We start from the raw sequence: 26,890 nt of genomic DNA, 5'->3' as shown, positions 1-26,890 counted from the left end.
TTAGTAAGTTGGAATCAGCATTGAGACTATTGAACCCTCCCTCTCAATTTTGTTATAAAATTGCACAAGTACTGCATATAGATAGATAGATAGATAGATAGATAGATAGATAGATATGTATATGTATATGAAAATAAACTAGATGCTTCCCCCCCAAGAAAAAATAAGTCTTTTAGGTTAAACAATATAGTATATGCCTTTAAACCTCCCTCCCTCCTCCTATTCTTTTGTCAAATACCTAAATCAGATGACATATTTGTGATGTCTGCTATTTCTGTGAAATCAAGCAACAAGATCATTTACATTGGGAATTGGAACATGGTAATTATTGACTAGAACACGAGTTATGGTATTTTGGATATATCTTCAGCCACCATCTTGAGAAGCAGCTGAGTTGATTGAATTCTGAGCACATGTTCCAGCCTGCATGACTTGGCTTCAGAAACATCTCCTGTATAAGAAGAAAGGTCCATGTTCCTGGTATTCCCACCTCTGAATCCAGAGCGACTGAAATCCTTGGAGTGAGGCCAAGATTGAGCCCCCAGTCCACACTGAAGTATCCCTTTCAGGTAACACATTTATTGTTGGTGTGTCATTTGAGCATATCTTAGACATCTCCTTTTGCATACGGACAGGAAAGCCATTCAACATGGTGCTGCCCCCACACAACAAAATGTTATTCATGAGGTCCCTTTTGAGGGCAACATCACATTTGTTGATGCAGGTCATAGTCTGGGTGTGAAGGCCCAGTTGCATTGATTTGATAAGGGAAGGCTTAAAGAACATCTCAGAGCACAGGAAACGTTCTTGGCCAATAGTAATCTGTTCTCCATCTGGAAGCTGGTAGTTAATCATGTCATCTTTGATGGAGGAGCTCTCTTGGACAGGATCAGGAGCTATAAAGCAGTATTTCTTCTTGATGTCTTCTACAATGTTTGCTTGATCTTCTGTAAAGTGCTTCCCAGATTGATTCATTAATGTCATTAGATAGGCAGTAAGGTCAGAGCCAGCATAGTCTAGCCTACCTGTGACACTTAGTAAAGGATATCCCTCAAAGATTGGGACTACATAGGAAACACCATGGCCAACTTCTACTACCAAACCTGATGTCTTTCCATAAGAGTACATGGACAATCGAGATTGATAAGCTATGTGCATTGCTGGAGTGTTGAAGGTTTCAAAGAGCATCTCTGCGTACTTCTCCCTGTTGGTATAGGGACTCAGGGTAGGATCTGACACCAAAACAGCATGTTCCTCTGTAGGGATCTTCATCTCGTGCTGAAAAAGATATTCCCAGATATCCTGCACTGAATCCCAATCCACAATAATACCATGTCTCAGGGGATTAATTAACTTAAGGCGGATATTGGGGTACAGGAGTTCACGTCCAATAAATGTTTCTTTTCGGTTGTCTCCAGTTTTAGCGGTCTCCATATAAGGTTTCCCTACCGTAGATGAAATCATGTGACTAGGCCTTGGCTCTCCAGCATAGCCACATTTACAGTAGCCCGTTCCAATGTCAACAACCACTGCTTTAGTTTTCTTTACTCTCTTTGGTTTCTCCTTAACTAATGTGGAAAGGGCATTTTCTTCAGATTTCTTCTTATTATTGATAAGCAGTGCCTTTTTTGCAGGACCTTCTGTCAGGGAGGCAACCTGGAAAGTCTCAGGCTCCTTTGAAAATTGTTCAGTTGCTTTAACCAGTAGAGCTCTCTTTGCTGGACCTTCCCCTATAGTTGCTACCTGTGGAACCCATGTCTTTGTGAATGCCATATTTTTTCCCCTCCTCTCATGGATGGCTCTTTCCTTAGACTCTACTGGCGTAATACAGAGGAAGAGGCCAAAATCAAAATGGTGACTTCAGAATCTTCCTGACAATGACATCACTGATTGTGACATAAGGCAACTGTTGGTACAGCCTGGCAGAATAATGATTTTAAGTCACTGAGAAGTTTTGTCCTGCTCTAGGATAAATCTTGGATTAAAAAGAAGTTGGTCATTTCTGGGTGCTCTTTTCCTGAGGTTATCTACTTTAAATCTCTCAAACCTATTTTTTTTCCCTTTCTATACCACTTAATATACAATACTGTGGGTAGTTTCTTTTTTCTTTATCTCTTTCTCTCAGTGGTTCTCAGTCTATGATAAATGACTACAATGGGGGAAATCACTGTGGACTAACCTACTTCCTACTGTCCCTATTTACCACCACCCCTCAAACACACACACACACACACACACACACACACACATGCCACCAGATATATATCCCTGAGAAAATGAGATTAAGTGACATTTCTTAAGGTAAATATAAAAATAATTCGTGCCAGAAATGAAAAATTTTTTTTCTATCATGACAGTGTTCAGTTACACTTGCTTACTGGTCAGTGAAAAGTCCCTCAAAAATTAAGATCCAAGGAGCGGCTAGGTGGTGCAGTAGATAGAGCATGAGCCCTGGAGTCAGGAGTACCTGAGTTCAAATCCGGCCTCAGACACTTAATTTCCTAGCTGTGTGGCCTTGGACAAGCCACTTAAACGCATTGCATTGCAAAAAAACCTAAAAAAAAAATTAAGATCCTGTACTTGGTAATTTAGCTTCCTGGAATCTGTTCTCCACCCCATTCCCTTACTTGCACCCTTAGTCACCATTGCCCTTTTGGGATTAAAAGTATTCTGGTTTATGGTCCTATTCAGCATTACAACTCTGTAAAATTACAGTGAAGACAATTTAAAGTAATATTAGATAAAGCTTATTATAAGCAACTATAAAACTAACAAAAATATTCAAGAATGTTTTTTTTCTTCATAATAGAGAAGCTTATATATTTTCTATTATTCTTAAAGAAAATTGAATGGAACAGTGAGTATATTAAGGAAATATTGCATGAGGAAATTCCCTCTACCTCCCTTTATATTAGTACTTTATCTGCAACTTTTATTCTCAGAGCAAGGTATTCCCAAACTTTTTGGAATCAGGACTCTTTTACACAATCAAAAACTTTAGGTATGTGTATCCTATCAATATGTACTGTATTAGAAATTAAAGCAAATAAATTTTAAATTATTTGTTTCAAAATAAGCTCATTACCTGTTAAGAGCATATATAACATTATTATTATAAAAAATGCGAATGGAATTGTTTAGCATATTTTGACAAATTTCATATTGGACTTAGAACTAGATTCTCATATTCACTTCAGTCTCTTACAATATTATGATTGAAATATATAAAGAAAATTCTGCCTCACATATATGTATAGTTGGAAAATGGAATATTTTAATAGGTAAATAATATTGTATTATTATTATGAAAATATGTTTGACCTTACAGACCTAGTAAAAGCTCTAGGAACCTGAGAGTTTAGGTGACTTACTTGCCCAGGGTCACACAGACAATATATGTTAGAGATAAGTTTTGAACTTAGATCTAATTCTAAGACCAACCTCTTTAACTTTATCTTGCTCTAATAGCACAATAATGGGCTACAGAAATAGCACTTGTTTCCAGAAGATGAATAAAATTTGTTACTATTCACCATATATATATATATATATATATATATATATATATATATATATATATATATATCATTGCTACCATCTACAAGAGTAGTAGGTAAGGAGATCAATGAATCAGTCTCAGGTACTCATGGGTCATATTTGGTCCAGTTGGAAGCCCTGTTGCCCCAAAGCCTTACACAGTGCAATCTCATCTGAGTTTCTCTCCTTCCCTCCCTTCTCTCTTTTTCTCTCCCCATCCCTACAAAGCATTCTCCCTATATACAGTGGGACAAGTGAAGCATAGATTTAAAATATATTGATAATGACATATAGACAAGGCATCTTCTGCCTCTGAGTCTGCAGGACTCCAGTGTTCTTTCCTCTAAACAAGGTGTCTTCATACTGTTATCCCTGAGGTATAGTACTATAAAACTAGGCAGATTGCGAAACTGAACTGTATAGGCCTGGTCCCTACTGCCAGACTAGTTCTCACTTGAATCTTCTTTCCTGTCTAAAATGTATGTATCTCCATACAGAATGTGCATGTGTCTGCTACCCATCAAGTGGGCCTTGAATTCTCTCCAATTGTCAAACTGCCTTTTAAAAAGTATTTTGGATTGGTATAGAAAATCACTTTCTCAGTCATTGACTAGGCTCTCCTAGTTCTATCAGGACGAATTTCACATTTCACAAAAGGTTAACAGTATGTTGTTAATATGTCTTTTTTATCCTTTGCTTTCTGTGATCACATGAAGTAGTTATAGGTTGGGACTATGGAAACAAAACCTACCCTTCATCCCCACTATACTTGTATTGTGTATATATTCTATATATACTTTTATAAGGTGGGGGGGGAGGAAACACGAGTATCTTCAACCCTTTACAGCTGTGCTTCTTTCTTTGTATGTGTGTGTGTGTGTGTGTGTGTGTGTGTGTGTGTGAGAGAGAGAGAGAGAGAGAGAGAGAGAGAGAGAGAGAGAGAGAGAGAAAGCATTAGATCTGTTCCAGGGAGAAAAAATTAATCCAATTTGACTAAAATACACAGTACATGATGGAAAGTAGTATTAGAAAAGGCTAGGCAAATAGAGCTTAAAACCAGATTTTGGAAGGACTTCTGTTTGGCTATTAGGGATTCAATCTGTCTTACCCTAGACTAGTTGATCTCTCCCCATTTTCCTGTATATAACAATCAACAGACATTTAAATGTATACTACTCTGCTTCACACTGCCCTAGGCAAAAAAAAAAACAAAAACATGAAACAATCTTTACCCCCAAGGAACTTACAGGTTTTAAATACAAGCTAATTATTTTAGGGGAAGGGAAGGTAGTGCCAGTAGGGCAGGGAAGGCTTTTCTCATGTAGGTGGGATTTGAGATGAACCTGAAAGATTACTAGGAAATTGAAGACATTTTAAAAACTTTAAAAACTATCCTGCCCACCAGACCAACAACTCGAGACTTCCTGGTAGTTACCCATGGGCCAACAAATTTGCACCATATTAAGAACTTCTTAAATACCTTTTCATTCATTCATTATCTCCCCTGATATAATGCAAGTTCCTTGAAGTCAAGATCTGCTTCATGTTTGTCTTTGTAACCTCAGTGTTACATGTGACCTGCTATGTAGTTGGTTATTCTGCTACTTATCTGACTGTTTCCTTTGCTAGCTCATCATCCATTTGATCATCAAGCCTTACAGAAAAGGTAAAAAAATAGTCCCTGTCCTCAAGGAAATAAAATTCTAATGTGAGATAACATGTAAAGAAATATAAACATTGTAGATAGAAAATAGGCACAAAAAGCTATTATACACATACATATTAGAAACATTTAAAGAACTTAGTTCATATGATATATATCTGTGTGTGTATGTATGCATCTTGTAGATAGAAGGTTGGCACAAGAAGCTAGGGGGACCAGCAAAGTTCCTTAACCACCTAGCCCTTTCCAGGACACAGTGATTAGTGTCAGACCCTGAAGTCAAAGTTCAAATTCGGCCTCACAGGCCAGGCGCATAATACTAGAAAAGTCACTTAGACTCTGCTTCAGTTTTTTTTTTCATCTGTAAAATCTACCTCCCAGGGTTATTGTGAGAGAATTAAATGAGATTATTATAGAGTGTTTAGATACCAGCAGTTCTTGGTATCTAAAATAAATGTTAGCTATTATTATTGTTTTATTCTCTCACTCCTGGCGATTTAATCAGCTCCCGTTGAGTTTGGTTGTCATATCTGTATAGATCTATAAATCCAACCCTTGCTTCTCTCTCCTGAGCACCAAGCTTGAATCATCAGTTTCCTATTGAGTGTTTCAAACTAGATGTTCTATTAGCAGCTCAAATGCTCTATCCATGTCCAATACAGAACTCATTATTTCTCCTTTCAAACCTATCTGTTTTTAAACTTCCCTTTTACTGTAGAGGGCACCCCCATCCTTCCAGACACCCCGGTTTGCCACCATGGTGTCATTCTCCCCTCACCACTCTTGCTTGACATGGGCAAACAATTGCCAAATGTTGTTGCTTCAATCTTCACAACATATCTCACATATGTTCCCTTCTCTCCATTCACACAACCATTACCCCAGTTCAGGTACTTATCACCTCTGTCCTGGAAAACTAAAATAGTTTCCTTGTTGCTTCAACCCTTTCCGTACATTTTACTAGCCTCTGGCTCCTGTATGAATTTGAACTTTCTTATCTCCCTGCCTTTAGGTTCACGCCATCCTCCATGACTAACAAATTCTCCTTATCCTGTCTTTAACACTTGTTAAAATGATATCATTCATCCTTTAAGAATTAACCCAGGGGCAGCTAGGTGGTGCAGTGAATAGAGCACTGGCCCTGGAGTCAGGAGTACCTGAGTTCAAATCTAGCCTCAGACACTTAATAATTGCCTAGCTGTGTGGCCTTGGGCAGGCCATTTAACCCCATTTGCCTTGCAAAAAAAAAAACAAAAACCAAACCTTAAAAAAAAAAAAGAATTAACCCAAATGCTTACTTACTCCATATCTTCAAATTATCTTCCTTTTCTCAGATATTATAAATGTTGTTCCCTTCTTATGCTTGTCTGTTCTGTTCCATGTTAAACTTACTTGTGTATTATCACCTAGATTAAAAATCTGAGGGAAGGAATCATGTCTTACTCATATTCGTATGTTCCCCAGAACAGCTAACCTAGAGGAGGGCTGGGAACATATGGCCTCAGGCTGTACAAGGCCCATAACATCATTTGGTTTGGTGCTGCCATGGCAACACACGTGGGACTCAAAATTCAATTAATTTAGGAACTTTTTAGGGGCAAATTAATTAAATGTTTCACCAAATATAGCAGGTTAATCTTTAAGTTGATAATTTTGTATGGCCTGCAAATGATGTTATATTCAAATGACCCTTGGCATAAAAAAGTTTCCTCACCCCTGACTTTAATATATTAAATTATTTTATTTATTCTGTTTTTTAATTGCTGCTATAGAACTTAATAATAATGCTACTTTTACATTTTATTTTTATACTGACTTTATGAACATCAAAAAGAAAAAAGAAGGCATTTTCAAATAGGTAGAACAGTAAAAAAATATGATATTGGTAACATCATTAGCAGCTTTCATTTGTATAGTACTCTAATTTGACAAACAACATTTATCAACAGGATCCCATTTCACTCTCAAAACCACACTGTGAGGCAGACAAGACAGTTAATATTTTCTTACATAAAATTCCTAAGCCTCAGTTACTGCAACAAAAAATCTAGTCACACTATTAGTGACTGGAGTTTAAAAAAAAAAAGTTTTCTGATTGCCAGTCAAACTCACCTTCTATTATTCTATGCAGCCTCTTAAAGTAGTGAGTACTGTATTTATTTCATTAATAAGCTAAGCTCCTTACAAGTCAGTATCTTCTCTGCGACTTCTAGTTTTTAAAAGTACTTATATTCTTAAAGTGATTTGCTTTGAGTCATATAGCCAATATATATTTGAAGGGAATTTGATCCTAGTTCTTCCTTGCTCCAAGACTTGCTCTTTATTCCCTATGTCTCTGCAACTATAGTTACTCGATTAGATTTATAAAGTTATAAGCTGTATCTTATATTAATAATCGTATATTTTATTAATATATGTAAATTATAATTTATAAATTTTTATACCTTCTCAAAGAAATTATTCAGGGGAACTTTAAATCTGGACCTGCCTGATTCTTTAAATATAAGTGTTAACAACACCTTTAGAGGACTCATCCTTTCTTAGCAAAGGAATAAAAGGGGGAGAGACAAAGAGAGGTTCTGAGAATAAATGATGTTTGGAGGTTTAAAATGAACTGATTATGCATTATCCACTGGATAAAAACTTTTAAATAAAGAGTTCACATGCATTCAGTGCATCATCACTGAGAGAGAAAAAACTCTAAGTATGAATGTTTATTACATCACAATTATAGCGATCACCATGACATCCACCAGGGAGTGATCCTAGCTTATTTCTCTCCACAGTTCTCAAGTATGTGGATGTGAATACTCAGTCAGGGAGGCAAATGGCAATGAGGAACAGCCCCAGCTCTAGGCCCATGCCTATAGGATCTGCCCAAGGTGATCCTGGGGAAGCCAGTGTGATAATTAATGTAGATGAGAAATCCATGGATAATGGAATACCAACACAGGTGAAGATGAAAGCAAAGAAAACCCGGAAGGTGAAAGCACTCATCATCGACCTCGGCTCCCAGTATTGTAAGTGTGGCTATGCAGGAGAACCAAGGCCCACCTATTTCATCTCATCGACAGTCGGTAAGCACTTTGTAGAGACTGCCAACTCGAGAGACAACCAAAAAGAAACCTATGTTGGACATGAACTTTTGAGCACAGAAATACCCCTCAAATTGATCAATCCTCTCAAACATGGTATAGTGGTGGACTGGGACTGTGTCCAAGATATCTGGGAGTACATCTTTCATTCAGCCATGAAGATCCTCCCTGAGGAACATGCTATCCTTGTTTCTGACCCTCCTTTGAGTCCCAGCAGTAATCGGGAGAAGTATGCAGAATTGATGTTTGAGAATTTTAGCATTCCAGCCATGCATATTGCTTCTCAGTCCCAGCTTTCCATCTATTCCTATGGCAAGACCTCAGGACTGGTGGTAGAGAGTGGCCATGGTGTCTCCCACGTTGTGCCCATTTCAGAGGGGGACATCATGCCAGGCTTGATAGGCCATATGGACTATGCTGGGTGTGACCTTACCAATTACCTAATGAAGCTATTGAATGAAGCTGGGCACAAATTCAACGATGAACACCTACACATCATGGAGCACATCAAGAAGAAGTGTTGTTACGCAGCATCTGATTTGGATGAAGAGTTCAGTTTGCCCCTTGAAGACATACGGGTAGATTATGAACTCCCGGATGGGAAACTGATCACTATTGGCAAAGAAAGGTTCTTGTGCTCTGAAATGCTCTTCGAGCCTTCCCTAGCTGGTTCCAACCAGCAGGGCCTGACCTCTATGACTGCTGCCTGTCTTGACAAATGTGAGGCCTCCTTTAAAGAGGAGATGATGGCCAACATACTCTTATGTGGGGGCTGCACCATGCTGGATGGCTTTCCAGATCGCTTCCAGAAGGAGCTGAGCCAGCTCTTTCCTAATGACAATCCCCTTGTGGCAGCAGCACCAGAAAGGAAGACGTCTGTATGGACTGGAGGCTCCATCCTAGCCTCACTCCAAGCCTTCCAGCAGCTCTGGGTCAGCAAAGAGGAATATGAAGAACGAGGGAATGCTGCTATCTACAGCAAATGCTAAGCCACACGGAAGCCCAGATGCCCCAAGCAGCTATACCATGACAATGTTAACACATTACACATTTACCGACTTTCACATAAAGCTTTACCCTGAATTGCTTTGGTGGCGCATTTGTCAGATTTGTGAATAAGGTGGCAGCATTGTGAAAGTTTGTGATAATTTGAGTTACCGTAAGAATTTTGAAGTCCACAAAGTGCTTTTCTAAGAACTTTTTGAGGTAGCTAGCTAGGTAGTAGGAGTAGGGAAGGGTGGTTAGGTGGCAGTGGTATTAATTGCAGTAATATGTATGCATTTCTATAGCATTTTAATTTTTACAGTTATCTTCACAGTAATGAGAGGACAAGTGGTGGTAATCACAGTAAATATATTAAAATCTGTATAAAATGCTTTCTTTGCAACCTGGGAGGGATGGGAATAATCATTTATTCAGTATTTTAATTTTTATGAAATGTGTTTATTCCTCACAGAAAACATGATTGTATAAATGTATAGTTTATGTCCTTGGCACCTAGAAGACCAGGTTTCAAATTCTATTTCAGATTTTTCCTAATTCTATGTGACCTTAGACAAGTCACTTAACATCTCTCAGACTCAGTTCCTCATCTGTAAAATGAGAGGCTTGTAAGAGATATCTCTAAGGTCTTCCTAACCTTAAATCTATGGTCAGGTTTGGGGGTTTCTTTGCTTCAGATTCATGGTTTCCATCACATTGAGGAACTCCCAGTTTGACAACTCTTTCCACTGACAGATTAAAATGGTTTTCGAGAAAGGTCTGGAGCACTGAGGTTAAGTGATTTTGCTCAGAGCTAAAAAGCAAAAACGGTGCTTGACTCAGTTTTCCAGATGCCAGGCCAGCACTGCCTTCTCTATAAGATAGGTGGTCTAAAGAGGCATGCTGAGGGGCCTTTGGAGCATTAACCAAAGTGCTCTGCATTCTCTACCAAGTAAATGAATGAAGCCTTTGCATAGCCAGAAAGGCTGCATCTTTAACACTGGCAGGATAAGATGGTCATTCTTTCTGACTCTCAGAATCTTCTGACCTCCCTCCTGCCAGTATTCAGAAGGTGAAGATCATACCTTTCGCCCAGAGTTTTGATGCCATAAACTGAACTTGTGAGAGGGTAAAGTTACCTCTTTTACCCTGGCTCTGAGAGAAATGGGTCTAGTGGTGGAGTATGTGTTCTCTGTAATTTCTTCTTGGGTCAGGTGTTAGAGGTGATTCCTACCACTTCACTCCTGGTCCTTCGAGCCAGGATTCCTTCAGAAGCTTGCAGCCAGACTGCCCAACAGAGGAGCCTGGAGAAGGTAGAATACCTGGAACTTGAGTCTGATCAGGGTTTTGGACTTGGAATTTGATACTATGTGTCCTATAGGTATGTGTTAATGGAGTTGATATGAACCAAATCCCCTTTCCCTCTCCAGAGTAGGAAGTAGTAGTGTGATGGTGGATTATGTTCCACACTTGGGGGGATTATGCCCATATTCTTGAGAAAGACCTTTACTTAAAAGGCCAACATCTCCCCCTGCATCCAAAATGATCTCCACTATTAATCGTTTTCTTTTCACTGAACCCAGATGACCCTGGAGGAGAAAGTGAGGCTGGTAATTTTGCACAACCCTTCCTCATTGGTTCTCTTTGAGAGGGAAAAAGAAATGACCTTTGAAGTAAACATTCCTTTGTAAAAACTACTTAATGATTAAATATAAGTGAGGTGGCAGGAATACTCCCCTACACTTAAGGACATATCATTGGTAAGGTCTAGAACCAATTATAGAGAGCCATCTCTTTTAGATGGGTACTTCTTTTCTTTTTTTTTTTTTGTTTTTAGGTTTTTGCAAGGCAAATGGGGTTGAGTGGCTTGCCCAAGGCCACACAGCTAGGTAATTATTAGTGTCTGAGGCTGGATTTGAACTCAGGTACTCCTGACTCCAGGTCTGGTGCTCTATCCATTGTGCTACCTAGCCCCCCCCCCCCCACCCTAGACGGGTACTTCTTAGGGGAAGGACAAACTAGGTAGAAACTAGCTAGCCTTCAGGTAGTGAGAGCCTCAGGAAAAAGTTACAGTGGAGTAAACATTCTCTTTTTAAATTGAGGTGAGACTCGAGGAGGTGAAATTATTTGCCCAGGTCACACAGCTTATAAATGTCAGTCCAGGCCTGGAATCTAGGTCATCTATTTTCCAGAAAACCAGCAGAATTTTTTCTACCTCAATTTTCATAACCTCTTTGGCTATCTAGGCTCCATGTTTATGAGAGAAGCATAGAATGTTTGGGTTATGATATAACATAGAACTTTGAAAACATGGTGCATTGCTGTCAGTTCCTCTGAGTTATTCAATAGAATGACAAGACTCTGAACTTGCTGATTTAATAGGCCTGTATAACAAAAACATTAGAAGTGTTTGCTGGCAGAAAATATCAACATTGATGTGTGCATACTCTAAGTTAAATATTGTGACCACTCCACTGCCTCCTGGAACTTACCAGAGGGGATCCAAGTACAACCAAGGCAAAGTGTGATAAGCAGCAATAGAAATTTGAGAAAAAATTCTAGTAACTACCACACCAATCAGTGCTTTAGAAGAAAAGTAAAGCAAAGGACAGGTCCAGACACATTAAATTCATTTTTAAAAAGGAACTAAATGATGGAACACAGGAAAATAAAATTAAATCTAAATATAGGGGCAGCTAGGTGGTGCAGTGGATAAAGCACCGGTCTTGGAGTCAGGAGTACCTGGGTTCAAATTCAGCCTCAGACACTGAATAATTACCTAGCTGTGTGGCCTTGGGCAAGCCACTTAAGCCCATTTGCCCTGTAAAACCCTGAAAATATGTATATTATATATAATATCATATAAATCTAAATATAGGCAGCTAGTCCCTGAGAACTTTGAATAACTTTGTTTCCTATGTCTGCGCATTCATAGGATCAGAGATTTAGAGCAGAAAGAAACCTTTGAGATCCAGGATTCGAAGATGTGAAGACCAGGCAAAGAGGAAGATAAGTACTAGGGCATATAATTAATAAGTAGCAAAGCTGAGATTGTAACCTAAGGGCCCCTCCAAAGCCATTTGAAGGGGTGTGTGCTGTCACCAGCCTCACTTTCTCCTCCAGAGACACCTGGGTCCAGTGGCCAGATATTAATTTGGACAACTGGAGACGGTCCTGTATGGGAGGCAGTCAGGGTTAAGGGACTTGCCCAAGGTCACACAACTAGTAACTCAAGTGTCTGAGGCCAGATCTGAGCACAGGTCCTCCTGACTCCACAGCTGATGCCCAATCATCACCCAGCTGCCCTTTTGTTATCTTTCCCCCTTTTTTTCTCATATTGTGAAAGTTACAGCTTTAAGAGCTAAAAAGTTCCCTTTCTTTGACTGACAGTCATAGTTTTAAGACCTAGTTTTATTTCTTTAAACAATCCAAATGAAGCACCTGCTTCCTGAACTAAAACTTCCCTATCATCTGTAATAGCGTCCAAACAGCCCAACCCTTAAGAGTTTCTCCTTGTTGCGGATCTCTCCATGTGACAGGTTTGTCCCTTACTGCCCCTTCCCTGTTATTTATTTATAAATAGATATAGATGGATAGAATTTCAAAATTATTGTAACATATAAGACAGCTAGGTGGTGCAGTGAATAGAGCACTAACCTTGGAGTCAGGAGGACTCCATAAAATAAAAACACATGAGATGACAAAGAAAACAAATTATATTGAAATAATTTGTCAAAAATATTTTTTAAAAGTTCATGAAGAACCTCTGCTAGCATTATTATTAATGCTTACAGATTACTAAGGGTCTTTCAGAGAAGCCTAACTCTCCCTATTTCTAGGGGATTAAAGTGTTTAGATTCTAAGGGCCCTTTGCGATTTTCTACTATGACCCTCTAATTTTAAATGATGTTTGTCCTCCATTCTGGAAGACCATGACATCAGGCAGTTGATGCCTTCTGAAGCACATGAATTGGATTTGAGTGAGGGGGATGCTGTGCTGTCACTAGCCTCACTTTCTCCTCCATCAGAGAGAGACATCTGGGTCCAATGGCAGCTAAGTGATGGAGTGGATAGAGCACCAACCGTGGAGTCAAGATTACCTGAGTTCAGATCTCTAATCAAACATTCTTACTAACTGTATGATCTTGGGCAAGTCCCTTAATGCTGATTGCCTCATATCCAGGGCCATATCTAGTCATTCTAATCTATATCTGGCCACTGGACTCAGATGACACCAGAGAGAACAGTGAGGCTGGTAACTTAGCACAGTACCGCCTCACTGAAATCCAATTCACTTGCTTGTCATGGCATCACCACCTGATGTTATGGCTGTCTTCAAGAACAACCACCATAGAATATGAGGAAAGTAAAACCAGAAAATATACAGGTAGAAAAAGGTAGAGCTGGAATTTTACTCAGATCTTTTGCTCCCCCCCCGGAAAAAAAATGTGTATATCAATGAATCGTAGTAGATAGATACTAGGGATGCAAAAACAAAAATTATCCATTCCATATTCTTAGGATGCTTCCATTCTAATAGGTAGATGTGATATGTACACATGTAAGTAATATCAGGTATTATGAAAGGGAGTGGACACAAACTGGGAATATCACACAGTTCATGGACCAGAAGATCATGTTTGTGATAGATAGGAGGGTGTGAATTCTAGACATGACTTGTGTGAATACAAGTGTCTTCCTTCGGACTATTTTTTTTTTCAAGTTTTTACAAGGCAAATGGGGTTAAGTGGCTTGCCCAAGGCCACACAGCTCGGTAATTATTAAGTGTCTGAGACCAGATTTGAACCCAGGTACTCCTGACTCCAAGGCTGGTGCTTTAACCACTATACCACCTAGCCGCCCAATGGCTGTCTTCAAATACTTGAAGGGCTGTTATTTATTAGACTTACACAGTTTAATTCCAGAGGGCAGAATTCAGAAGAACAGATGACTTCCAAATCTGAGGGAGACAAATTTAAGTTTACATCACGGGGGAAAAAAAAGAAACAACTTAATGAATAAATAGTGCTGTCCATAAATAGAATAGACTGCCTCTAGGTAGTGGGTTTCCTCTCATTGAAAACTTTCTAGCAAGACCTGGTTGGAAGGGGATCATCCTAGATATTCTTTTTTGGGTGGGTTGCTTTAGATAGTCACATGGCTCCTTCCAACTTTGGAACCTTTATTCTATTTTGCAAATTTTGCTGTGTTATGTATATGCCATCAATTATTCGGAGGAAGACGTGATTTACCTGAGGCTACACAATGTAGTTTAGCTGCTATAACTCATGCTTTTTTCTGCTGAGACACATTGAGTAACAGAATCCAGACAACTACATTTGGTTAAGCCCCCCCCCCCCCAAATTCTGTTTTGGTGGATTCCATGACAACACATTTTCCTGGCTTCTTCCTTTGTCTCTAACCCCTTGATCTTTTTCCTTACTCTTTAGAATAAGCATTCTCTCAGGTTCTGCCCTAGATCCCCTTTTATTTCTTTGAATCCACATTCTTTTTTTATTGGTATCATTCATTTTTTTGTAGTCAATCTATTTATGACTTCCAAATCTTTATCTCAATCCTTGTCCTCTTCTCCTGAATTCCAAACATTTCCAGGTGTTGGTGTCCTGTTACGCACCTTAAACGCAAAGTTTCCAAAACTAAGTTGTTTACATTTCTCTCTACATTCAACTCCATCTTCAGCCATTACTATGTCTGTTGGTCTAATTTCTTATGTTGGAAAACTTTGTTTTTCTTTACTCTTCCCCTTCCTTCACCTGTCTAACAGATGTTAAATGATTTGCCCAAGGTCACGCAGCTAGTAAATGTCTGAGGTTGGATTTGAACTTAGATCTTTCTGACTCCAGGCCCAGCCCTCTATCCTTCTATATCCACTATGCCAATTAGCAGCCTCCCTCTCTTTCTCTGAATGTGGGTGTACATATCGGCACCCCACTCCAATACCCTTCACTTCCCATGACCTTCTTCAGTCCATTTTCAACTAGACACAGAGCTGGTTAAATCCTTGAACTTGTCCCTCATCCATAAGTGTTACAAGTCCTTTTTTACAAACTAAGTCTTGTTCACAAATTCTGAACTTCCTTTATCTAATCATAATCTTTTATATCTTTCCCAGTGCCTTAAAACCTCTAACCCTATTTTTCCTATTCTCCATTACCACTGTTCTCAATTATCACTATACTCCAAGGTATCTTTGAGGTCAAATTCTTTTAGCCTCACGAATGTTTTTCAAGGTTAGTATCCAATATCACTCAGCAATAAATTTCAGGACACAACAGGTTGAATAATATAAGAAAGCAGCACTCTCTAAAATTTTGAAATTACAAACTCAATTTTTGGTCCAATGGCCAGTAGCAACTCACAGAAGCACTTGCTGTAATATAAAAGAGAGAATTTTCTTGCTTACCATCTCAGTAAATATCAAGAGGGTGGGTTGAGAACAGAGTAAGATTAGATACAGGTTTGTGTGAATTGGTATTTTTCAAGGTAGGGACCCCAAAGTCCATTGATAGATTTCAGTTATTTTGAAAGAAATTACATCTTTTGAAATGGTTAAAGGATATGCAAACGCAATTTACATATGAGGAGATCAAAGCGATCCATAGCCATATGAAAAAATGCTCTAAATCATTATTAGAGAAATGCAAATTAAAGCTGCTCTGAGGAACCACCTCACACATCTCAGATCGGCCAATATGACCAGGAAGGATAATGAGCATTGTTGGAAGGGTTGTGGGAAATCTGGGACACTATTACACTGTTGGTGGGGCTGTGAACTCATCCAACCCTTCTGGAGAGCTATTTGGAATTATGCCCATAGGGCAACAAAAATGTGCATACCCTTTGACCCAATAATACCACTACTGGGTCTATACCCTGAAGAGATGAGGAAAAAGGGTAAAAACATTACTTGTACAAAAATATTTATAGCAGCCCTGTTTGTGGTGGCAAAGAATTGGAAATCCAATAAATGTCCTTCAGTTGGGGAATGGCTTAGCAAACTGGTATATGTATGTCATGGAACACTGTTGTTCTATTAGAAACCAGGAGGGATGGGATTTCAGGGAAGCCTGGAGGGATTTGCATGAACTGATGCTGAGTGAGATGAGCAGAACCAGAAAAACACTGTACACCCTAACAGCAACATGGGAGTGATGTTCAACTTTGAAGGACTCACTCATTCCATCAGTGCAACAATCGGCAACAATTTTGGGCTGTCTACAAAGGAGAGTGCCATCTGTATCCAGATAAGGAGCTGTGGAGTTTGAACAAAGTGCAAGGACTATTCCTTTTAATTTAGGAAAAAAAACCCAGATATCTTATTGTCTGATCTTGTTACCTTTTAGACTTCTTTAAGTATATGATTTCTCTCTCATCACACCCAATTTGGATCAAAGTACAACATTGAAACAAAGTAAAGACTGACAGAGTGCTTTCCGTGGGTGGTTGGGGGGAGGGAAGCAAGATTGGGGGTAAAATTGTAAAACTCAAATATTATCTTTAATAAAAATAAATTAAAAAGAAATTACGTCTTTTATTTTTATTAACCTCTAACTGAAATTTAACATTTCCTTTCATTATAAATGTTAACAAATCACAGCAATGTTAGCAATACCTGTCACCAATAGAAATCAGATATTTTCATACCATTTATTCGTCGTGAATTATCTTGAAATGTCATTTAGTTATTAGAGAACTGCTGCTAGACATATTGCTATATCACATTTCTCTAATAGATTCATAGCTAGATTTGAAAATGATGGGTTACTTTGTATGCATTTCACTTTGTGCAATTAAAATTATGTAATTATGTTGAGAAGAGATGATTGACACAGAAAAAGTTAAGAATGCCTTCTCAGGTTGCTATGCACTCATAACAATTCCCAAAATGATTTTCAAAAGAACCTCTTAGGTACTTTCACTTAGCCCACTGTTAGAAAACCCATTCAACTAACAGAAAAAGAAGAGGAAAGAGGATTTCCCTTCTCCTCTTCAACTTCCAAGGGGTTCATCTTGTGCTTTGCCGAAAAAGATAGAAATCAGAAAAACCTACATCTAAAATTTGGACTTCCAGGTGGCTACTATAGGTTTCCAAAGTACTTTGCCATCTGCAAGTATTTGGCTCACAATAAAGGTTAACACTGCAAGGATGAGCCTTCTTTTTAGAGGAGAATTTCAGCTCAGAGACTTTCAGTGGCTTCCCTGAAGTCAGACAGTAAGTACTGAATCTGGTCAAACCCAGATGTTCTGTCTCCCAGTCCATTGCTTTAAAAACAAAATTGTATCAAGCCAGGATGATATTAGGAATATTTATAAGCCTCAAGCCTTCAGACATTTTACTAGTCCAACCAGATCTTCAGTGTGCTAAGTGTAACTTAGTCACCCTTCTCACATAAATATCAAGAAAGCCACTGTCCAGAGTCCTGTGGAGATGACCGCAGAACTATAATAAGCTGACTACTCTGCTCCTGAGTTCTCAATTATTTCAGAAGCCTATCAGATATACTTGACTGTCTTTATTCAATATTTTCTGAACTGGACTGGCTCCCTCTTCTGGCAACCTGGTCGTCCTTGACTTCTGGTGTTTACCAAGCAACTGTTTTCTAAAGTCAATCTACCAGCCTCTGCCTCCCCATTAGGAAGAAGAGGGTAAGGGTGTATGACTACACAAAACTGTTGAGTTTGTAAAAAGTGAGCACATCAGTGATGCTGCTAGAGCAGGGAAAAGGAACACAGAAAGACTAGACTAGTAGTGAATGCTAGCATTACAACGATGTCACATACTTTAGAACACTTTATTATAAAAAATGTTTTACCACCATCAACTAATTAATCTTAACAACATTCATGGGAGGTAGATAAGCATCACACCAATTTCACTAATGAAAAAAATCACAGTAGAGAAAAACTGGATAGCATTCAAGGGGACACTTGTAAGAACAGAATTTGCGACCATCAAACCCAATATTCCGTCCCTGGCTTTCAACACTTCTTGAATTTTGCCAACATAAGTGTTGGTCAATACAGTAGGATCCCATTTATTTGGTTCTTGCAAGGGTCACCTTCAGCCCACCCATAGTAAATGTAAGAATATACAATCTCATTTTAAACACACACACACACACACACACACACACACACACACACACACACAGTAATTTGACCTCCTAGAAGTGAAAGAATTAAGAGCCATGTTAAGCAAGGGGAAACAGTGCCAAAGCTAGAGACTGGGGAAATGAAAATAAGAAAAGGGAAGTGATTTAAAAATGGAGAGAGAAGATAAATAGGGAAGACATCAAAGGATGTGAGAAGGAAAATATTTATTGATGAAAGAATGAAAACCAAAATTTCTCAATGAATCTTCAATCCAATAAAGCAGCTATCAAGAGGTTCTTAAGACCCTCTGACATACTGTTATGTTCTGCTTAGTTTTCATTTTTCACACTTAATGTTTTTAAGCAGTTTCATTTCTTGTAAATTCCTCAGGCTTTGCAATACCTTAAATCTCTAGAAATCATTTATTTTCTGATATGCCTATGTAATTATGAAATCACTGTTTACGGGTATTACTTAAATGGAATAAATGTGCTACAACTGAATTTCTTGCAAAATAAAATGTTTTCCCATAGCTTGAATTCTTCAGTTTAAAACTGGAGATACATTTCCATTAATAAAAACAAATGAATGCATTTAGCAACCAATAGGAAAAGATATGGGGAGGGCAGCTAGATGGTGCAAAAGATGCACTGACCCTGGATCAGGTAGGACCTGAGTTCAAATTTGGCTCAGACACATAGAAACTAGAGTGCCAAAAAAAAAAAAAAAGATATAGGGGCCAGATCTTCAGTATTCTGACCATTGTAATACTGTGACTATTTTTGTAACACATTAAAGATCTTCACCTATTTTTCCTTTGTTCAGAACCCACATTTTGTCCCATACTTCTGCATGAGAAAGTTCGAAACTCAGCTCCTAGATTGGGTTTTTTCCTAAAATGTATAGAGGTTTCAACATCAAATTATATAGTAGAAAGGATGGTATGGAGAGTCAAGGGAACTGGGTTCTTGTCTAGATACAACAACTATGTAATCTGGGCAAGTTCTCTCCCCTGCAGGTTCTTCAACAGTACAAGAGAGTTGTAACTGACCTCTCTTTATACTGATGAAAATGAACTCTCAGGCTCTCTCCAGTCCTAAAATTCTTCATGTCACATGACATATTCTCCCTTTAAAATTTAGATTTTTAGATCCTGAGGTTTTAAGAACCCTGATGTGCCTAGAGCCTTACACATGCATATAAAGCCAGGCAATAAATGCTCAAAGACTGAGTTAGCTTTTTTTTACCTGAGAGAAGCCCCAGGGATGGGGAATTGGCCTCCAAATTCCAGTTACAATAACCTGGTGTTGACTCTTAACTTCTCAAAACCCTCAGCAACTTTAATACTCTTAAGTTGGAAAGCAGTTAATAGATGTGCATTCTTCAACAAATTCATCAGTCAAGACCCAAAAAGGAATATCAAACATTACATGTTGGATAATATTTTATACCTTTTGTAATGCTTTTGCACTATAACTCATTTGCTATTCACTTACTGAGAATTCATATACTTGAATCTCAGTGTCTCAGCTCTGGACCAAGATAAAGGAGAATACCCCAGAAATAATAAAGGGACAGAAATTCAAAAAGCTTTACTTAAGATCAGATGACAAGGCAAACAGCATGTTGGAAAGAGAGAGCCTGGATTCAAGTCTTGCCTCTGTGTCAGATTTTACCCTTGGCAATCTCTTAGGACACCAAACAGCTTTCTTTGGCTCTTTTTAGCTGAAGAGCATGTGGCCATCTGCAATGGGAAAGAGAGATACTCACCAAAAGCTCCCCCATATTGATAAAATAATAGCTCTGGTCAAAAAAATAAATAAATGAAGACTGAGGGTGGCTCGGTGGCGCAGTGGATAAAGCACTGGCCCAGGAGTCCGGAGTACCTGGGTTCAAATCTGGTCTCAGACACTGAATAATTACCTAGTTGTGTGGCCTTGGGCAAGCCACTTAAGCCCATTTGCCTTGCAAAAAAAACCTAAAAAAAAATAATAAAAATATATGAAGACGGATAGTCTAGTTTATATGTCCTCTCATTCCTAATCTCTTCTCTTCCAAATCAGGCAATCAAAAGTTGTGCTTGGGCAATGTCTAAATGTTCTGGCACAACATCTCACCAAAGTGAACTCAAAATGAAAACAAAATAGTGTTTGCACCTTCCTAATTGTTTATGTTGTGTTTGAATAAATGAGAAGAGCTTAGGAGAAATGAAGCATTCTTGGGCAGAGCCAATCAATCTAAGAGGTAGATGAGGGGAAGATGACCTAAGTAGAATTTATCAAAAAGGACAGGCAAAAATCACCAATATTGAAGTGGCCAGGAACTGAAGTAGGGCCATTCCACAGTATGGAGAGGACTGTTCCTACCACCACTTTCTTGATCAATCATGTACTCTATAGCAGTTGATCCTTTAACACATGTAGATTTGTGAGTCGCTTTTTTATTTTATTTGTCTTCACGATGTTTCTGATTTGCTATTAATTCGTTTCACCACAATTTCTTCATATTGTTTTTGCGTCAACAATCCCTCAGTAACACTCTTGCTTTCTTCAAATTTGGGTAGAACCACAGCAATATATCCCTCAGTGGATGGCTAGAAAATAAATCCAAAATCTGACATAGGCAAAATTACAAAAAATAAACAAGAAGGTATGAAAAAGGCACTTTTGTTTTTACCTTTTCCTGCAAAATGGATGGCTTAGCTAGAATATTTTCATTTACTTCCATCAACCGTCCTCTCACACAGCTGTTAAAAAAAAATGTTTTGAAAGGACTACTTTTAAGAGAAAACTCCTTCCCTTTTCTTTCTCCCCCAAGTTCTATTCAACTGACCTTGACACAGTATATTCTTCTCCATCTGAACAGGATATCCTACACAGAGGTGCAAGTTCTGTTAGAAATTGTGCCCCCTAGATATAAAAGAAAGAATAAGAATTTATTTTTATTTTAATCTTTCTTTAACATAGAAGCAGTCCTTAAATTTAAAACTAAGAATTTAGTAAAATTTAAAGTATTATATAGAGGTGAACTTTTTTTAAAAAAAATGTGTAAATATTTGTGACTAACTTTATTATGGAAAAATTTAATAAGTGAAAATTCACTCCATTTAGCAAACATTTACTGATCATATTCTATGTTCATGGCACTGTACTAGAGACTACAAATACACAAAGAAGAAATTTTAAAGAGTCCCTGCCCTCAAGGAGTTGACAATCTAGTAAGGGAAGAATAATATGTTTATTTACAATTGTAGTATGGGAAGATCTTTGGATTTTGGCATCAAAGTACCAGAATTTGGATCTGAACTCTGCTAATTATGTGACCCCTCTGGCAAGTTAACTGAAATCTTTAGAAGCCTCAGTTTTGTCATTTGTAAAATGAAGATGGATTTGATGACCTCAAAAAGTCCTTCCAGATGTAAATCTTATGATCTTATGGACAACTAACACAAGTTAGAAGTTCGATTAAGTGCAGAGAAGGAGTTAAATGAAATGTCTTGAAAAACTGAAGAAGATGCTGTAGTGTTTACCAAAGATATTTCATGGAGGAAGTGTCAACTCAAGCCAGTCTTGGGTGGGTGGGTGGGGATTTCAAAAGGACAAGACTGGGGAAAGGATAGAACAAAACACATAACTTGGGAAAGTCAGGATAAAAATCAAGAAATTATGTGATCCAGTTTGGCTGGAGTATACTGTATATGAAAAAATATCTGTGAAATAAGGCTGGAAACAAGGGAATAATACTGTTGATAAAAACTATTGATAAGGAGTTTATATTTGAGGTAAGAGCATACTAACTCAAGGTTTTTGGGCTGGGAAAAAAGTTAAATTCATACATTAAAAAAAGTAATAAAGGATTAAGTTCATGACAAAGGAAATGAGACCCATTATTAAATGAAATGACAAACCCAACATACTTAATAATCTATTTCTTCTTTTTGTCCCCAGCACCTAGCTAGTACCTTCTAATGTTTGCTGAACTGAACTGTAATAGTACTGCCTACTTTCTAGGATAAACTTTCCAAGATTGCTATATAATGCTATTAAAGTTGCTTTATAATAATAAATTTTATATGATATATAAATTTTTAAGTTTTGCTTCCTAATTTCATCTTTTCTTACAAATCAGAAAGTGAAGTTCTCATAACTGTCATGGGGCTTAAAAAAGGTTTCCTCAGCAGCTTTTAAATGACTTTAGCAAAGACCTAGAGTCATTTGACTTTTTGAGAAATTCATCCATGTAAGTCTGCTTTACCCTTTTAAAAATATTTAGTTGTTAAAAGCATTTTAAAAATTGTTTTAAAATGAATAACACTGAAATATTACATGAAATATGATGAAGACCTTAAGATACTTCAAGAAGAAATCCCATTTCTTTATGGAAATTTTTCAGCAGGGGTATGAAAAAGAGTACTTGTAACAAGGGGGATGGTTGAGGTGTGTATATTTGTATATATATATTAAAAAGTGCTGGAAATAGAAGATACTCGATTCACAAGTAGCTAAACTGGTAGATCCATGGATAGTGGGGAGATGAAGACTAATTGGCTTCTCATTATGACCCAATGAGCTCACAAATATATCAGAATTAAAGTTCGACATATGTTTTAAAAATGTAGTATAAAAAAATCTGGAAAAAAGAAATCTACTTCAGTCAGATTATAAAATGCAACTAACAAAAGTTGCTTAAATATTGCAAGAACTTGTATATCTTGTACAAGCTTACTCACATAAACTTAAGCTTTTTTTAAATAAGGAAAGGAATTATAATCTGCCTAACCCAGCAAAACTTGAAAGTATTGTTTAGTACTTTGTAAATCTTAAAACTCTTTCCCCATCATGTAACAATTCTAAAAGTATTACCTCCTAATCACAAAAGATTATATGGAAAAACCATGACCGAAGATATGCTCTCCAATCCCAATACTTCCCTTTAAAAGCCACACCACTTAATTATTAATTACAGGGCAACTACATGACAATAATTTTTTGAGCTTTCATCTTTGCTAGCTCTGAACAATACTCAAGAATTTGACACCAGTATAGAGAACAATTATTTCCCTTAAATTATCAGAAAGGATTTTTGATATCTAACATTTAACTACCATCTATTCTTAAGGTTGACTTTTTCAATATTATTAATAATGATCAATAATAAGAACAAATATCCATACCCGTTTAAACTTTCCAGAAACCTTGTTCTGAAGTCTGCTACAGTTGGCACTGATTTGATAGTTAATACTCTTAATTGTTTTTCCATTTTGAAGAAGTGGATGAGATTCTGCCAATGTGATTACACAGATTCTATAAAAAAAAAAGTAACCGTTATTTAATTTTTTAATTATTATTGTCTCAGGTAAAATTTCTGCGAGTTTACATTGTATTACTCAACACTTTGTCTAGAGGCAATGATTTCCATGCCCCCTATGGCTGTTGCAGGGTGAAGGAAAAGAAGGAAGGACTAATGTGCTTCAGACAAAACTGTAAACTGCTGTTCTAAGAAAATACAAAAAATATTAGAAAACAGATTAAATCTTAGTAGGTAATAGAACAGGATCAGAGTTATCAGGGTTATTAAGAGACTGAAAAGAGAAATTTAAAATAATGATAAAGGTCAGTAAGTCACTTTAAGCTTTACAAATTCCCTCATATATAGTATCTCATCTTTTCCTATAAAATTAGATATAAGTATCTGCTCATTACAAATGAGGATGATACATACTCAGATCTGATATCAGATCTATATACATATACATATATATATATATATATATATGCTTTTTTACCCTGCGTACTCGTATCTTCATTTTTACAGTGACTGAAGAGAACAGAATGATATTTGTTAAATTTTAGTAACAGTTCTCTATATAGGGTACTCCCACTGAAAGGGACAAACCACTCACTATATAGAGACAAAAAAATTTATGAACACAATGCAAATGCAGTCGGATATTTTTAAGGGATCCTTAAATGACAGTGTGATGAACTACTACCTTTCTCTTTTAAACCCTCTGCAATCCCACTTCCAGTGTCATCATTCTACTGCAACTCTCCTAAATTTCCAATGAGCTCTTAATTGCTCAATCTAATGGCTTCTTCCCAATTTTGATTTCTTCTGGATATTCTCATCCTGAATTTTCAAGATTATACATGAAACTGGTCTATATTATATAAAGCTTTTTTTTGTTTTGAAGTATATAATGTAGCTTTCAAAACAGCTGTCTTTTTTGCCTGGCCTCTTTTCCTTTCCATCCTTTTTTATTAAAAAAAGAAGATACTTCAATGGATTACTTTATTCCCGCCCCGCCCCAATACTATTGCACTTCTCTTTCCACTTTACAAACTGAGGAAAGAGGGGTGAAGCCCTTATAACAGCCAAGTAAAACAAATTCCCACATCAGCTATGTCCAAAAATGCATGAAAATTAAGTAGCAAGTTTCATCAACTTGTGGATTTATGGTTGGTCACTGCATTGATTGGACTTCACAAATCTTTCAAAGTTGTTTTGTCTTTACAATGTTCTCACTGCATTTACTATTCTTCTGCTTCTACTCACTGTTCTCTGTATTAGTTTATTTTCTTTAAGTTTTTTTTTTTAGGTTTTTGCAAGACAAATGGGGTTAAGTGGCTTGCCCAAGGCCACACAGCTAGGTAATTATGAAGTGTCTGAGTCTAGATTTGAACTCAGGTACATTCCTGACTCCAGGGCCGGTGCTCTGTCCACTGCGCCACCTAGCCACCCCTCTGCATTAGTTTATAAAAGTTCCCTGTTTCTCTGCAACCACCCCCTTTCTTAAAAGCACAATAATATCCCATTTCATTCATATCCTGTGATTTGTTTAGCCATTCTACAAGTATCCCTTTAGTTTCCAACTGTTTGATACTACCAAAAAAAGCTGCTATAAATTTTTAAATATATGGTTCCTTTTCCTCTTTCTTCCATCTGAGAAATGCCTAATAGTAATATGGCTGGATCAAATGGGTGTGCAGTTTAAGGATTCTCCTGTTTTCACAGCTCTGAAAATTTCTTCCTCCTGTAATTAGTTTTGGTGTCATCTTAAGGTCTAAGACATATACATGCTTTTTTTTGTTTGTTTGTTTTTTTGCAAGGCAATGGGATTAACTGCCTGGCCCAAAGTCACACAGCTAGGTAATTATTTGGTGTCTCAGGTCCTCCTAACTCCAGGGCCAGTGCTCTATACACTGCATTACCTAGCTTTCCCTACATATATGCTTTAAAAATTTTTTTTTGCCAACTACATGAAACAGTGGCTTTCAACAATCATTTTTCTGTAAGACTTTTAAGTTTTACATTTTTTTCCTTCCTCAGCCTCCCTCTTCCCCCAACCCCAGAGGCTAAAAAGAGATCCATGTTAATTATGTTGTGAGATAAGACTCAAATCAAAACAAAAAAACAAGAGAGAAAAAAACATAATATATAAGACAACTTTTTTTTATTCATTCATTCATTTATTTATTTTTTGCAAGGCAATGGGGTTAAGTGACTTGCCCAAGGCCACACAGCTAGGTAATGATTAAGTGTCTGAGATCAGATTTGAACCCAGGTACTCCTGACTCCAGGGCTGGTGCTCCATCCACTGTGCCAGCTAGCCGCCCCCGTAAGACAACTTTTAATAAATTTAGATAGTAAGCTTTGGTTTGCATTTAAACTCCATAGATCCTTTTCTGGATATGGATAATGTTTTTCATCACAAGTCTTTTAGAGTTTTCTTTGATTATTGTACTACTGAGGTGAACAAGTCCATCATGGTCAATCATCACAGGATCAAATCAATTTGATGAAAGCTGCTTTGTAGGAGAGTTTGAAATTTGTTCTGCTAAGCTTTCTTCCTACTTTTTAAAATATCTTTTTAGGTTCCTGACAAGGTAGGTGAGAGCTTCAGTGCCTTCTTATTACCTAAAGAATCAAATAAAAACTCTTCTGTTTATCACTTAAAGCTCTTCAGGGGCAGCTAGGTGGGGCAGTGGATAGAGTACTAACACTGGAATCAAGAGGACCTGAGTTCAAATGCAACCTCAGACACTTAATCATTACCTAGCCTTGTGACCTTGGGCAAGTCATTTAACCAATTGCCTTGCAAAAGAAAACAAAAAGATCTTTAAAACCTAAATCCTTCTTGCACATACCACCATGTACTTACACCCTGCTCTACCCACACTTGCTTGAAGTTTCTCTAACAAAATCCTCCCTCTCTTCTCTCTGCATGTTCCTCTTGTGGAGAATGCTTGGTCCCTTCACCTCCATTTCTTAGTTTTCCCCTTGCATCCTTCAAGACTAAGCTGAAACTACAAATTCAAAAGCCATTTTTCCTCCTCCAGCTTCTAATACTTTCTTTCAAGTTACCTTCATCTGTTCTGCATATGTGTGTGTGTGAATGTATATTTTATTTAAATAACCAGGCTAGTCATCTAGAATTAGAGATCTCTCAATTCTGAAAACTAATGCTGGAAAATAAAAATGATATATTCTTTTTTTATGC

General features: G+C 37.5%; 3 protein-coding genes across 13 annotated transcripts in view; 1 reads left to right on the top strand and 2 right to left on the bottom strand.

Moving 5' to 3' along the window:
• Positions 1–26,890, bottom strand: part of ABITRAM (actin binding transcription modulator) — a 181,352-nt gene that overhangs the window by 150,300 nt on the left and 4,162 nt on the right. For 5 of the 11 annotated variants that reach the window (XR_012470786.1, XR_012470787.1, XM_074196762.1 and 2 more), the window contains exons 3-4: positions 23,564–23,693; positions 21,223–21,299 (exon numbers count right to left, since the gene is read on the bottom strand). Coding sequence is in view for 4 of the 11 variants with exons in the window: in XM_074196762.1 (XP_074052863.1) it covers positions 21,223–21,299; positions 23,564–23,693 (207 nt within the window). In the remaining 7 variants the exon portion in view is untranslated. Of the gene's footprint in view, positions 1–18,070; positions 20,984–21,066; positions 21,137–21,222; positions 21,300–23,563; positions 23,694–26,890 lie in introns of those variants that run through there. The other 6 variants (XR_012470785.1, XR_012470783.1, XR_012470784.1 and 3 more) reach the window with 3 other exon arrangements.
• On the bottom strand, positions 299–2,669 carry LOC141495443 (actin-like protein 7A). Its single transcript, XM_074196755.1, has one exon. The coding sequence runs from the start codon at positions 1,771–1,773 to the stop codon at positions 439–441; it is 1,335 nt and encodes a 444-aa protein (XP_074052856.1). The 5' UTR covers positions 1,774–2,669; the 3' UTR covers positions 299–438.
• LOC141495444 (actin-like protein 7B) lies at positions 7,934–9,378 on the top strand. Its single transcript, XM_074196756.1, has one exon. The coding sequence runs from the start codon at positions 8,028–8,030 to the stop codon at positions 9,282–9,284; it is 1,257 nt and encodes a 418-aa protein (XP_074052857.1). The 5' UTR covers positions 7,934–8,027; the 3' UTR covers positions 9,285–9,378.

The sequence above is a fragment of the Macrotis lagotis genome, chromosome 8 (assembly GCF_037893015.1).
Source record: "Macrotis lagotis isolate mMagLag1 chromosome 8, bilby.v1.9.chrom.fasta, whole genome shotgun sequence".
Taxonomy (NCBI): domain Eukaryota; kingdom Metazoa; phylum Chordata; class Mammalia; order Peramelemorphia; family Peramelidae; genus Macrotis; species Macrotis lagotis.
The sequence above is the reverse complement of the archived record's forward strand: the minus strand, read 5'-3'. Positions and strand labels throughout refer to the sequence as shown.

Coding starts and splice junctions, on each gene's coding strand:
- LOC141495444 (XM_074196756.1), top strand. CDS start 8,028: ATGGCAATGAGGAACAGCCCCAGCTCTAGGCCCATGCCTATAGGATCT.
- LOC141495443 (XM_074196755.1), bottom strand. CDS start 1,773: ATGGCATTCACAAAGACATGGGTTCCACAGGTAGCAACTATAGGGGAA.